The 15,803-nt window shown below is 46.0% G+C and overlaps 1 protein-coding gene across 4 annotated transcripts in view; it reads right to left on the bottom strand.

The window, feature by feature from the left end:
• The window catches only part of DHRS7B (dehydrogenase/reductase 7B), a 461,566-nt gene that overhangs the window by 418,822 nt on the left and 26,941 nt on the right, over positions 1-15,803 (bottom strand). For 2 of the 4 annotated variants that reach the window (XM_069645758.1, XM_069645760.1), the window contains exon 2: positions 14,636-14,713. The exons of the other annotated variants lie outside the window; for them this stretch is intronic. In XM_069645758.1, coding sequence (XP_069501859.1) covers positions 14,636-14,713 — 78 coding nt within the window. The remainder of the gene's footprint in view (positions 1-14,635; positions 14,714-15,803) is intronic. 4 annotated transcript variants of the gene reach the window in all.

Below are 15,803 nucleotides of genomic sequence, written 5' to 3'. Positions count from 1 at the left end.
CCTCTGGCACTCGGGGGCGGTCCGTAAGAAGTGGCAACATATGACCCTCCCGTACGAGAAGGGAGGCTTTACTGCCCCCGATTTAGCTTTCTACTGGAACGCTGCGCAGGCCCAGCATGCTACCCATTGGTACACACACCCCGACCCGCCCCCACATGTCGAATTGGAAAAAATGGCGGGAGACGGCACCCACATCATGACCCCGCTATTGCACCATGGTTACCACGCGGATGCCCCATGGGACCCGGTAGCATCCACGATTAGGGCTTGGAACAATATCCTCTCCCCCAGTCCAGTACGGCGTCCATACTATAAGTGGCTTCCCTTATGGCAATTTCCTGGCCTAACCCCCACGCATGACCAACACCTCTCCCAGCGATGGGAGAGCCTGGGGTACCGCGCCCTGACTGACCTTTACACTGAAGGCTCATTCATTACCCCTCTAACACTACGCCCCGGGCACTCCGGCTCCGCGCTCGACCTGTTACAGTACTACAGACTGAGAGCAGCGGTGCGGACAATGTGGCCCTCCTTCCCAGAGGAGCCTCCTGACTCACCCGAACTCCTGTACATAGCGAACTCCGCAGGCTGTAGGGGCATAGTATCCTCCCTGTATAAAATACAGATGGGAAAAAATAGAGAATACCTCCCCGGCACCACGGGAGTCGTGGGCCAGAGAACTCGGAACGGAGATCACTGATGAAATGTGGGGTAAAATGTGTGCACACACGCGAAAGGTATCACTCAGTGCCAGGTTCCGCTGCATCCAATACAAGTTACTCAATAGACTCTACTACACCCCGTACAGAGTGGCAAGATTTACGCTTAGTTCGACACATAAATGCCCGAAATGCGAATCGAACGAAGCAGACCATGCCCATATGTTTTGGTCCTGTGAGGCGCTGCGCAAGTTCTGGGGGGGAGGTGACACAGGCGCTCACCGAGATAATAGATGCCCCGGTAGAGATGGACCCATTGGCCTTGCTATTTGGCATGTGGACGGGAGAAGATGTGGGGAAATTGTCGAGGTTCTTGAATGTCAGTGTTATGGTTGCCAAAAGATGCATATTACAACGCTGGAAGCGCCGCACTCCCCCCACCCTCAACATGTGCTGAAGGCCCTTACGTGGATACAAACATGCGAGGAGGAGTACATCGGCACCCTGCCTGCTCCATCCCGCCCTGCAAATGTATCGACTGAATTCCGCAGTTACCTAAATGGCAAGGATGGCGCCGAACGAACATCAGCCCCTTCCCCGGCACCACTAGACTCCTCCTGACACACGCCGCATAAGTACGAATCCTTTTTTCCAATATGTGTTTTCCCCTCTACAATGTGAATCTTACGTTATCGATGAAGCAATGTATATTGATGCTGTAATACTGTTTTCCTTTTGTTCTCACTTACATGATAAATGTGCTGTACCTGTCTTGACCACCTGCCAATAAACAGAAGTTTAAATAAAAAAAATAAAAAAAATTGTAGGATATGTTTATTGTTATAGTTGTATCTAGTTCCTTAAAACTTCTATAACTGTTACAATTATTAAAATCACATTTGAAGTTAATAAAAAGACAAATATACATATGTCATGCTATAATATACTATGATGTTTTCAGCATAATGTAGCCCAAGGGACTACAGTCTCTGCAGGAAATGCTAATCCTCCTTCCTTCCCATTTGAAGTTTTGCATTTTGGCTTCATTGAATTAGAACGATGTAATAATCTGAAATATGTGGTAGTAGTGATCTGTGCCTTCAACAAATGGGTAGAGGCCTTTCCCTTGAAAAACAATACAGCCATCTCCACTGCAAAAGTCCTGTTGAAAAAAATAATTCCCCAGATTTGGATTACCCAAGGTAATCTGGTCCGATAATGGCCCCCACTTTATTGCAGAAGTAATAGAAAATGTGTGTAATGGACTGCAGATCAAAAAGAAATTTCACACGGCTAATCACCCACAAATTGCAGTGTTAATTGGGCGCCACAACGGAATTTTTAAAAATAAAATAGCTAAAGTTTGTGCACACACAGGACTTAAGTGGCCAGATGCTCTAGCTTTAGCATTGCTCGCTATGAAGACAGTAGCATCCAAATCAGGGTTATCCCCTTATGAAATAGTTCTGAGCAGACCAGCTAATGTTTGGGGTGCTTCCAGACCATGAGCATCCACTGCTTGTTGATTATTGTAAACAATTGGCTGAACAATTGCGTTCTATCCACCAACAGGTGTAGAATAGCTCACCGGACAAAAATCTGCAAGGGGGCCATCGGGTGAAACCTGGCGATCTGGTAATGACTAAAAACATTCTAAGAAGCACCGCACTGGAACCATGCTTGTTAGGACCATATCAGGTGCTATTTGCCACCCAGAATGATGTTCGAGTAGAGAGAAAAGTATTGGATCCACGCTGCTCATATCAAATTGGTTCTCATACCATCACCTTCTAACAGGGGGATCATCCTCCTCTCCCTGAAACAACAGATTTTTGTTACCCTGTGAGTCTGTCAATTCCGACACCCACTTCGTTCGAAGAGCACGTCATTCCAGGGGTGACCAGATACAATCTGAGACCCAGAAAAGGATTGGATCTATGGGGATAGGAAAGTACCCGCCAGAAACCTAGAAGTGCAGACCTGGTACGTATGTCAGGCCTGTATCCACTAGAAACCTACAAGTGCAGGCCTGATATGGAGGTCTGCCCTGCACCCACAAGAAACCAACGTGTCCTGATCCCCATGCACACCAGGAGGTAACAGGGTATCTAAGGACTGCAGAAACCTGCATTATGGAATTGCATCCACTCGGTGATCAAGTCTGAACAAAAGACAATAGAATACCTCTACCTTCTCGGACACAAAAACTATGGACAAAAGAAGATCGAATAGGGATACTAACATTTTATACAGTCTTGGGGATCGGTCTTTCTTTAATATTTGGTATCTTGAGCATGATTCTGTGCATCTTTTGAAGACACTTCTTCCCAGAGATAATGAAGCCACTACTAAGCTCCCTTTTACCCCCCCATATTTTAACCCATACCCATCACCCCTTGGATACATTTCAGAGATCTGGTTATCGGAACAATTTATAAGTGTGCATTTTGGACAAAGTTCAAAAGGCTAATAAGACCAATCGTTGGCTTTGTTCACAGGTCCAGCAGAGTGGAGATGAAATAGGAATACCTTATTATGTGGTCCAAGTTAACCGATAAATATTATGTGCTGTACTTTTCTTGTCTCATAGCAGTTTGATAAATGAATGGGATAGAGCATGTGCCCCGCCTGGAATTATAGTAGTTAACACTATTAGAAACCCTAAAATATGTAATTTCACCCTTAATAGTAACCTTTCAAGTTTGAGGAGGCCGTCTATACTCCCATGGTGGACCTACACCTCTTAAATTAATGTTACCTATCCTTCATTTCAATTAACCCATAGAATAGGAGAGCCCCCGTGTGCTATACCAAGGAAATATTGTATGCAATTATTTGAGACGATCGTTGACTACACCAATTATACTGATCACATTCTTCCTTACGGAAATTGGTATTATGTTTGTGAGGGCGGGTTGAAGAAGGGTTGGACGGGCATTTGTTACCTTCTTAATTTATTCCCCAGAGTTTATGTGGCCTCCACAGATAATATACATCAGTGTGTAAAATTACAGAGAGGAAAAAGGGCAGTGGACCAGACAGATTTTTGGAAAGGGATAATACCATTGTTAGGGGTTTCCCTAAACTCTAGAAGCATTCGCAGGCTCAGTAGAGTGGTAGAAAGATGCCAAATGAGACTGCGAATACATTTGTGAATTTAACAACTGAGCCGAACGCTATTAGATTGGTGGCACTTCAAAATATAATATTAGACATTCTCACGACCACAAAAGGAGGGGTCTGTAAAATAGGGTGCTCTTCCTGCTGTACCTACACACCTGATAGATCCAGAGATATCTTTGATGCTATTGATCGATTACATGTTTTGGGAGAAGCAGTACATTATGTGGTCGGACAGGAGAACAGCTGGTCCCAATGGTTCTGGGACTTGTTAAAGGATTGGGGATGGAAATTGCCATCTATATTGTTAGTAATGTTAGGCCTAATTTTAGGTGGCGGTTGACTCCTCCAGGGGATTCCTTTATGTTGTTCCCTTTTGTCTCAGAGCTGTGTTAGAGCCGTGCAAAAGATGAAGCCCCTTCCCATGGATAGCCGTGAAACTGTCATGATGATGAAAGAAATGCAAATTCATGATTTAATGGACATAGATATTGAAAGTCTAACCAATTTAGATTACTTATCAGAAAAATGAATTAGCTTAGGCTAAAAGGAGGGTTTGTTAGAATATAATAATAAAATGTGCATTTGCTTAGCCTAAGCTAATCATTTCTGCGATCAAAACCCTGTTTTCTTGCAATGTTTAAAAGGGTTGCATTTATCAATTTCACCAGACTAATCAAAATAGAAAATGTATTAGTGGTCTTATTCGTTAGTCATTGCAAGAAAGTGTTATAAAAAGAAAAGACAGGATCTGTGTAGAATGTACGTTTAAAGTATCTTGGCCTTCACTGATAAACTTAGGTTAAATAAGATTGAAGGCAGGTCCTCCCATTTAGCAGAGGAAAAAAAACCCGTTTCATTCTCTTGGTTAAATACTAGGTAAAGGCTGACCGCACTAAGCAGAGGTTAATTACACACTTAATCTTAGTGTTCAGCCTTTCCATTCTTATTGAAAGCATAAAAGGCATCTTTGAAAGGTTGCTCAAAAAGGATTACCAATGTTGGAATGAAGAGCAGGAGGGTTTTTGTTTAAGGACCTCAAACTTAAATCACTGACCGTGAACTGGTGGAAGTATACGATTGAGCCATAAGCAAAGTAAAGACTCTTGACATAGCAAGAAAATCTGCTGAATGCACAGTTTGTTTTACCCACTTGAGATTAGGTAAGGGTTGGGTGAATTGTTGTGTGTGTGGTTTAAACATATTTGTGTTATTATCTACTACAAATGAATTACAAATGAACTATGTGGATGCAGGCGCAGTTTGTATAAAGAGCGACACGGTGAACCATTCAGGTGCTTCACTTCTCCACTCTGCATGAAATACTGGTCGTGGTTGAACCCGAAGTCCGCTCAGTGTATTATATGTGTACATTAAAATTTGACTTGCAATCTCGAAACTGTCTCAGATGCTCTTTTTTGTCTGAATTATAGCGGTTAGAAGTCGCAATACTGCCGTACATGGACTTGTGATGCGGTGGCTGTGTTTGCGCCTCGTGTGACCGGTTGCGATTGCACCGGCTGCAATAGCGCCGGCTGATTTTACAGTTGGCGGTATTTGCACCAGCTCATGATCCGGCAGAGCAGTATTGGCGGCACTAATTCTGTTACCGCTGCTTTTAAGGGTTAGCACCAGACTTGTGGAAGTCCCAAGTCTTTAGCCAGTGTTTCCCAACTTGACATAGGGTACTGCAGGATTGGCGCGCTTTTTTTAAATTTATTTTTTTAGGTACTGGAACGTGCAAGATCCCATGAAAATGCCAATGGTGCAAAAAAGCGCATATTCACAACACTCAAAAATGTGTATTGTCTGATACGATCTTCCTTCTTCCTCGTGTAGACAGATTTAGGTACCCGATTTGAATGGGAAAAGTGAATGAGCTCCAAACGGGAATACCCCTTGAAAGTGGCAAGGAAGTCACTTTTAAAAGATTTGCAGCGGCTTTTTGATCAATTCTTATTCTGGCTAGATTGTGGTGTATTGTGCCAAGCATATAAATCTTTAGGGAAGCAGATGCCCTGTTGTAGCGCATTGAAATCGTCATTTATGGCATAGAAACATCTCTCTATGGTATGACATTCAAGAAGCTATACATATAGACCACGTTCTGCCAGGACTTTAAATATTATGTCTGTTGCATGGAGTGCTTCCAACTAGGGCATCTATGTGTCATCACAGTCCAATTGCTAGATGAACTCCATTTGTCAATGTTATGTATGACAGAGCTTGGCTTTGCATGCTTAACCATTGAATGGCAAAGCTTCCCCATCGAGATTGCCACATTTTCTGAAGTGATGTGTGAAGCCCTTCTGGGTGTACATGTATCAATTATGACGAATCGAGGGAATTCGTTGCCTCTACCAAAAGGCGAGCCCCACCCCAATGAGGCTAGGAAGGTGAGCCTGCTCCCCGAAACCTGCCCTAGGGATGGAGGGAAGTGGGACTTCATAGGGAGAGACTCCCCCCTTAAGGGACACGCATACATGGGACGGCTTATGATGCTTAATGATGCTCAACAGCAATAAGAACCAAGACTGGACTAAAGACAACATTAACACTTCTCACGAGAGTCCAAAAAAATAAGCTGTCTTTTTGAGAACAAACCTCGACTTCACTGTGATGAGGAAGTGCTGAGAAGAGAGAGAGAGAGAGGGACAGAGTTAGAGGATCGGATGCTGGGAAGACAGCGTGCTGAATTGTCAGGAAACCAAGGGTCCGAGAAGCCGTCAGCAATTGGTGGCATGACACAAGTAGTTTGTGGTGGGCAGGAGAAAACTGAGAAAGCAGAACCAAGCAGGAGAAAAAGACCTGAGCTACAGCAGGCCTGGAGACGTTCACCCAAGAAGAGTGAGGTAACAGTGAGAACTGGAGAGCCAAAAGGGAATCGTTATACAAGTGGAGAAACTCGTGAAAATGACAAAGTTGATAAATCTGAACTGAAATAAAACAAGAGGGAACTCTATCTAAACCTGAGGGAGAAAATATTAAATCAGTGGATAAAACCACCTTGGCAAGACGGGAGAAGGTCTCAATACTCAAGAGGGATTCATTGGAGAGTAGTAGAACAAAGAAAACAAAAAATAAAAAGAGTGAAATACGGGTAATCATACAATTACTACGCCGGGTTTACTGCGCCGGCTGAAAATGCCGGCTATTGTTTTTTTTTAACCCCATTTCTCAGAATATATATGTGGGGGATGGGGTAAAGTAAATAATGAATGTTGTGGGGTATGGGGGGCTGCAGGGGGTAACCCCCTGCATTTGTAGTCTGTGAAAAGGAGGTCGAAAAAAAAAGAAATAAAGTCAGCATTTTCAGCTGGCGCAGCAAACTGAGTCGCAATAATCACAAAGATCCAAATACAGAAGAGAAAGATAAACAGAGGACCAAGATAAGTCTAAACTAAGAAAGGAACAGAATAACTATTCTGAGGGTATAACCCAACCAAGAGAAGATATTACACAAGGTTGCAACCACCCAAAATATGTGGATGCAAGGATCAAACAAATGAAAAGAACCCAGGAAAGATAATCCCACAAGATAAGGGAAGAGCCCAACACCTTATCTAAGAACAGCAAGCCCGATACAGAAGGGGGCTAGAGACTATTTGAAAATTAGACATTAATAAAACAAGCAATCAAAGCAGATCCCTGCTTAACCAGGAGAAGGGAGTCATTCTCCTGACCTTAGTTTGTTTACATAGTGGTAGGGTCAGATAGGGTTTTTTTTGACAGTGGACTTCTTTTGGTTTTGGACATTTCCATACAACTGACGAGCGCCTTAGTTAATTATATAGGTAGGGAACATCCCATAGCTATAGGGAGAGATAGGACTTCTTATTATTTAATAAAACATTGTTGGACAGGTCTTCAAAGTTTCAGCGTACTTCTGACCCATAACACAATACTTATTACCCTTGTGTGTATGATAAACCTTGGATGCTATCAATATCTTGACTACACAAGTTGGATACAAATGTACAGGGTCCAGACACTTGGGGTTTGTAAACAGTTACTTGAGGGGAATAGGTAAATGCCAGTATAGGACTGGCTTGGAAGCCACCCTGGTCCTCAGGAACTGGGATTCATGCAAAGATTCTTGCAAGAGATTAGGACAATAGATTACCTCCACCATAGCAAACTGATTTAGGACAATAGATGAAAGGTTAATAGGGCAGCCACCGGCTCTGCTATATGCACAAATTAGGCACCACTGTTAACATACATTCTGCAGGCATGCAGAGGCCCATAAATAATTACCAATTTAGAAGTTTCTGCTAGCAGAGGGACCAAGAAACTGCATGACACAAATCTGAAATCGGCAGACGCGGACCTCGGCAGAACAATGGATGCAGGTACACTTACCCATACAAACCGTGTCTGGTTAAAACAATATTAAGGAAATCGGATTCGGTCCTACAATACTCTGCATAGCATCCACACCCAAGATTTGGAGTAGGATCCAAATGTTTCATACATTTCATCTGGGTGTACCTGGGTCAGACAGTTCTGAGACATAAATGAAATCTTGGGGACACAGATACAGCGGTCTATGGGCCTGCACAATGTATTTTGAAGAGGACTTTTTGATGTAATCCAGTGCGAAACATCCTCTCCGGAATACATGGAGTGAAAGGATACAGGGTGGGCCTTGCTAGCAGAGGAGGCTGCAAGGAAAGTGGCAAGTGGCGACTCTGGGTAGGGAATTGAATAGACAAGGGAGTTGTAAAAGCGGGAGAGGAAGTAACAGGGGTTCCGGGGTCACCTCTTATTAGCTGTTCAGGGCATGGGAAGAGGCAGCAGTGCATCCGAGAGTAAGAGCCAATGGAGAGGAGATGGGAAAGCAGCGATTTTGCAACGCCATTTGCGCTACAGTCTCAGCGTAACATGAGTTGCAGAATTGTTGTGATTTTAAAGACTTGCGTAGGCCCAGACTTTGAGAACGCATTCCTGGAAGGTTTGCCTCCATCATGGACCAGAATCTTTAACTTGGCCACAATAATGGCAAAAAGAACAGTATTCATATGACTGTGAAAAGGTGCACCGAGTTACACATGCTAATCTAGAGATCGCTCTGCCATTGTACAATAACAAAACACACAAAAAAAAACACAAAAAGGCTGTGGATAGTTGGGATCACTTCGAATCATACCAGATCATTTAAAAAAATTGACTATGGACATGGAGAATATGGATTCTAAATGATGAAAACAAACTAGGATGCGCGTCAGTACCACGAGTGAAGCGCAGAGGGGAAAACTACTGCCCGAACTTGTCCATGGAAGGAATACTTGACAGAGCACAAATAGAATGCAGGATATTGGTTGGATCACTGGGAATGATATTGATGCAAAGTTTGATATTGTAAAACATTTGACATAATGAACATAGGATACCAAAAAATTACGAAATGTGTACCTTATTGAGTTCGTAATCATAAAACATACAATAAAAATCTAATTAATACAATAATAATGAAGCCAATTATATGGAGTAGATCAGGTGGGAAGAGCCTTGCTGCAAGCATATTGTATGCCCCCCAATCCCAAGTGAACATCCTTGGTTATTAGAGTGCTGAATCCCTGTTCCGATCCAATTCATACATTGGAACTCCAATACAGTGCTCCAGATAAGATTTTGAGGTGGGAGTATTTTACGCATGATTTTTGAAATTAGAGAGTAAATGCAATTTCAAGAGAGTAAAAATGAGTTTTCTCCTTTGCAAGAGAATAAAACGTATCCAACATATACACCCAGTGCATATGTAAAATCAGACCCATAGACAAAAAGAGTTGTAGCTCAAAGCTGTCTGGCTTGCATTTAACCATTTTATTACACTTGCGGAAAATATTCTGCCATGAAATAACTTCTAAGTACAAGTACAAGTGCACACATCCAGGGGTGCACCTGGGGTACAATTTAGACAGGGCCAACCCTTCAAATGTTGGGAGAAGCACTAACTTCAGAGACGGTGGAGGGGTGGCAAACTTACTTGTGTAAGGGCATTTGACTTCTTACTTGTAATGAGACTATTCTAGTGCAGCTTCAATGTTACAATCAGTTAACTCTCTTTTAAGTCTGAAACACCCACTTCTTGCAGATCCTGAAGGTCCTAGAAAGTGTCCAAATGGCAGATGGTGTGCAATGAAAGACTCAATATCATAGCATAACGGGGACATTGCAGAGTGGGGGGCAGTACTCTGGCCGGCCCAAATCACTTCAGTTGCTGGGAGCAACAGGGGGAGAAAATGTAATGTTGATTCTACCACAGTCTGCTATACTAGAATTTCTGGTGCACTGACTGGCTGGTGGGACTGTCTGCCTGTCAAATGCAGTGTTACGAGATTGGAGGCGGGCCAGTGCAACAATAATGCATTTCTTTTTTTTTTTTTATTAGCTTATAAAAACCTTTAAAATAATGCATTTCCATGCGGCAGTATTGGAGCTACTAGCAGAGGAGCACCCGCATACACCAATGTGGCCCTGCACTTATTAAAACTGTCCTATTGTAGTAAGGGTGTACACATAATCATTCATAAGCACTCCATTTTTTGCAGTTGAAGTTAGGGTGAGATTACAATATTTGCCCAGGATCACACACTTACGCTAAACAGCAAAGCAGGGATTTTAACCCACTCTTTCAATTTGGGCATGGCCCCTTTCTTCCATTCCATACTTACAAATATTTAAGTTTTGGGTGTCAAGACCTACAAAAATACTGTCCTATAGAGTTTACTTGCAAAATACCCAAACTGCATAGTAAAGCAGGACAACATGTAAATCCTTATTGCAGCATCTTGGGGCAAAATAATATCACTGTACCTTTATTTTCCACATCCTGAATGGAAAACGATATGATGCAAAAGAAAAAGATCCCGATTTAGCCACTTTATTTTTAGCGCTATAAAAACACACCAAAAAATAAGTTGTGCGCATGACACACGGTAACGGGGGGCATGGGGACACAGACAGTCAAGGGGGGCGGGGAGGACATGACACGGTACTGGGGGCATGGGGGCAGAGACAGTCGCGGGGGAGGGCAGGCATGACACGTAACGGAGGGAGGGCAAGAGGGCACAGAGACAGTCACGGGGGTCGGGGGTGCATGACACGGTAACAGGGGCATGGGGCAGAGACAGTCACGGGGGCGGGGAGGGCAGGCATGACACGTAATGGGGCAAGGGGGCACAGAGACAGTCACGGGGGAGGGAGGGCAGGCATGACACGTAACGGGGGAAAGGGGGCACAGAGACAGTCAAGGGGGGCGGGGGACATGACACTAACGGGGCATGGGGGCAGAGACAGTCACGGGGGCGGGGAGGGCAGGCATGACACACAATGGGGGGCAAGGGGGCACAGAGACAGTCACATGGGGCGGGGGAGGGAGGGCAGGCATGACACGTAACGGGGCAAGGAGGGCACAGAGACAGTCCCGGGGGGCGGGGGGAGGGAGGGCAGGCATGACACATAACGGGGAAAGGGGGCACAGAGACAGACGCGGGGGGAGGGAGGGGAGGCATGACACGGTAACGGGGGCAAGGGGGCACAGAGACAGTCAAGGGGGCGGGGGGACATGACACTAATGGGGGCATGGGGCAGAGACAGTCGCGGGGGAGGGCAGGCATGACACGTAACGGTGGGAGGGCAAGAGGGCACAGAGACATTCACAGGGGTCAGGGGGTGCATGACACGGTAACGGGGGCATGGGGCAGAGACAGTCACGGGGCGGGCAGGCATGACACGTAACGGGGGCAAGGAGGGCACAGAGACAGTCACGGGGGCGGGGGGAGGGAGGGCAGGCAGGACACGTAACGGGGGAAAGGGGGCACAGAGACAGTCAAGGGGGGCGGGGGGACATGACACTAACGGGGGCATGGGGCAGAGACAGTCGCGGGGAGGGCAGGCATGACACGTAACGGTGGGGGGGCAAGAGGGCACAGAGACAGTCACAGGGGTCGGGGGTGCATGACACGGTAACGGGGACATGGGGCAGAGACAGTCACGGGGCGGGCAGGCATGACACGTAACAGGGGCGAGGAGGGCACAGAGACAGTCACGGGGGGGCGGGGGGAGGGAGGGCAGGCAGGACACTTAACGAGGGGCAAGGGGGCACAGACAGTCAAGGGGCGGGGGACATGACACTAACGGGGGCATGGGGCAGAGACAGTCACGCAGGCGGGGGGAGGGCAGGCATGACACGTAACGGGGGCAAGGGGGCACAGAGACAGTCACGGGGTGGAGGGAGGGGAGGCATGACACGTAACGGGGGCAAGGGGGCACAGAGACAGTCACGGGGGGTGGGGAGAGGGAGGGCAGGCATGACACGTAACGGGGCAAGGGGGCACAGAGACAGTCACAGGGGGTGGAGAGGGAGGGCAGGCATGACACGTAACGGGGGCAAGGGGGCACAGAGACAGTCACGGGGGTGGGGGGAGGGAGGGGAGGCATGACACGTAACGGGGCAAGGGGGCACAGAGACAGTCACGGGGGGTGGGGGAGGGAGGGGAGGCATGGCACGTAACAGGGGGGAAGGGGGCACAGAGACAGTCGCGGGGGGAGGGAGGGATGACACGGAACGGGGCAAGGGGGCACAGAGACAGTCACGGGGGGTGGGGAAGGGAGGGGAGGCATGACAGTAACGGGGGCAAGGGTGCACAGAGACAGTCACGGGGTGGGGGAAGGGAGGCATGACACGGTAACGGGGGCAAGGGGGCACAGAGACAGTCGCGGGGGAGGGATGACACGTAACGGGGGGCAAGGGGGCACAGAGACAGTCGCAGAGGGAGGGATGACACGTAACGGGGGCAAGGGGGCACAGAGACAGTCACGGGGTGGGGGGAGGGGAGGCATGACACGTAACAGGGGGCAAGGGGGCACAGAGACAGTCGCGGAGGTAGGGGTGGCATGACATGTAACGGGGCAAAGGGGCACAGAGACAGTCACGGTGGAGGCATGACATGGTAATGGGGGCAACAGAGAGTCACAGGCGGGGGGGCGGGCTATGCTGCTGATGACAAAGGAAACGTGCTTCCCAGAGTCACATTCCCCCCACCCCCCGAGACACACAGGCTGCTTCGACACTGTGGTGGAGTTCATCAGGGACACAGCCTGTGTCTCAGGGGGACTGTGACTCTGGGAAACGGGCAGTTGGTTGATCATCCGTCCCGAACAGATGGATTTGCTTTGGAAGAAACAAAATACTTTGAACTGGTTTCAATTGCGGTTTTATTTCTCTGACAGCCCGGACCATGCGAGATTCGATCAGATAGCGGTCCGGGCTGTTAGACAGAAAATAAAAATGACATTGAAAAGCGCCTGCAGCAGAAGGGCGGGTTGCTTACCTGGCTGGTGTTGCCGCGTTTGTGGCCTCCTCTCAGCTTACTCTACAAATGAAAAAACGTAGCAGAAGGACATGTGCGTTTCTGGAAAGGTCTTTCAGGGCCGAGGGGGTGGGTTGAGCCCTGGATTAGGATACATGTCTCAGAGAGACTGGCAAGGGAACGGCCTGCCTGCCTCAAGGCAGGAGCTTGCTACAGTGCCATCTAGTGGTGGAAAGTATGCTCTTTTTAATTAATAAGCACAGCGTACATGGTACGCAGTAGAAACAAAAATCATCCGTATTTCCCATAATTAGATGCGTAAATAAGCACGATGCGCACCTTATCTCAAGGACTGCTCCAACATGTTGTTAGGCAGGGACAGGGACAGGACTGACTTTGCTCAGAATTAACTTCAATTACAGTCATTCTTTCCCCCTACTACAGGTATTAGTATTCCTGCATAAAACAGTCAAAAAGGCTAGTGGAGTATATACAGCTCTAAAAACATTCCTGTAAACCATCACTCATTCCCAACTAGATTTCTATGTAATCAGTTATGTATATTTTTGTACACCAAAGGGGAGCCAACATACCAATGAGCGCAATTTGGCCTTCTCACTACCCGGTCCCCCATTAGAGACAAAACAATCCTTGGAGGGTTGCAGGGTTTGATTCAGCCACAGAGCCAATTTAACAAAGGGATTAGAGTTAGTAAAAGTGAAGAGCAAAATGGTTCATCGCAGGGATAGCAGGACTCCTCTATAGGTCCTTCGTTTTATTATGGCACTCGGATTTTGGGCCAAATATGAATATTCACTGGGCAGCTGCTGGAGCACAGGCGCTGAACATCAGTAGACTGTCAGTCCAATGTATTACAGACATTGGTCCACTAAAAACCCTCAACACAGGAGTCAAATATTGGTATCGTTAGGCGCAAAATCAAAACAAAATGGAAGATGAACATTTCCGAACTTTGATAACCCCTGGAAAGGTTTAGAGCAGTGTGCAGTGGACATAGGACATGAGTGCCAACACTCACTTTGAATGGACTACAAAGATTTAAGTTTTGAAAATATCAACTTTCACAAGCACTAGCATGCAAACATACAAAAGCAGGCCAGGTTTCAGAAGAGAGCTAATGTTTAAGCTGCGGATGCAGAACTGCTCAATCCAAAGGAATTAAAGGTTAGTCTGTAAACGTTTCTATATCAGTCAATTAGTCTTTGCTGAAAGACCATTGAAAGACCATTGTCTGGTGGTTGATGGTAAAGAAGGCAGACAAACAAATGCAATGCAAAGAATTCCTTTGGTCAGGGATTACGATCCAATGACAAAACTCACAGCACAGCGTGAGGTTTTCTAGGATTTCAGCTGATCCAAAAAAATCTGAGGTAGTACTAATTAACAGATTGGAAGCTACAACATATATTTAAAGCGAACCCACACTGCTAGGGAAACATTAAATAAAGCATTACAGGATTAGTTCACACCCAACCATGACCAAGCAAGCTGAAGCCAATTCAAACCCGTGCTACAAACCTAAATGTAGCAGGATTGTCCCGTGGGCTCAACAGTGGAGATCGTCTTGTTTTTGTGCTGAAGGTTCCAACTACGGGGCTGAAAATGTTGAAGAGAAAGAGAAAATAATTCTTCAACCCCCTCAACACCTGCATATGTTCCTCATGTAACAGAAAGAAGCAGGAAAAGTCACAACAGTGAAGGCAATAATGCCCAATGAAGAGTTCCTGGTACTAGTGCAGCATGGGCTGTTCCTTGTGTTAACAGCTTTTAAGAGCATGACATTAAGAAACATCACCAGGTTCCCAAGCAAAGCCTGCATCCAAGGTAGGCATAATACATTTGGTCACATTCCAATGTACAGTTGATCCTTATTAAAGCCGTGCAGTAGAGTACAGCTTTCACAAATAAGAGACTGAATGTCTGGTGAAGTACACAACACCCGACCCCTTTAGTATTTCCAATCATGGGATACATTGGCCAGGTTAGTAGTGGAGCAGAACTTGGAAGGAAGTGGGGAACACTGTATAGTGGAGTGAGAAAGCATCAGAAGGTGAATGAAAGGAAGAGTGGGCGCACATGAAGGGACAGATTGTGGCAAACGTGCTGTTCATACATTTTGATCATCTAATTGGAGAGCCCAATAATTCAGCTGAAACAATGCAAATCTACCTGAAAAATCTTAAAACTATATAAATTAATTAGAACGGTTGCACAGACCGTAAAATAGCAGCAAAAGAGTTTAAAGACGACTATTGAAATCTAGCAAGGATAGCAGAAAACTGATCGACTAGGATGACATGTATATCTTTAGCTATTCTGGTCTGTCATATATATTGCTCACAGCCTTTGTCCCGGTTTTTGTTTCAGAACACGTGGGGCTTCTGCAAGTGAACACACCATTGTGCAGAAATTGACATATTATGGTATGCTAGAGTTATTGGTATTTATATAGTACACCACTGCCATTTGCTTGGTCTCAAGGTGCTCTAGTAGATGTATCGTTAAGTGCTAGGCTCTTCCACCACAGAGCTGGTACCTATTTTTACAAAAGTCGAAATTTTACTTGGGCGGCGTATAGCCGCATTGGTCACCGACAAGTGACTAGAGCCCCCAGCCACTTCACAAATACACAAAGAGCATGTTTGTGCCCTTGACCAATTGCGTGTAGACCAACAATTCTTTCTTC

This window comes from Ambystoma mexicanum, chromosome 2p, assembly GCF_040938575.1.
Source record: "Ambystoma mexicanum isolate Mex_15411 chromosome 2p, UKY_AmexF1_1, whole genome shotgun sequence".
In the NCBI taxonomy this organism is placed as follows: Eukaryota; Metazoa; Chordata; class Amphibia; order Caudata; family Ambystomatidae; genus Ambystoma; species Ambystoma mexicanum.
The sequence above is the reverse complement of the archived record's forward strand: the minus strand, read 5'-3'. Positions and strand labels throughout refer to the sequence as shown.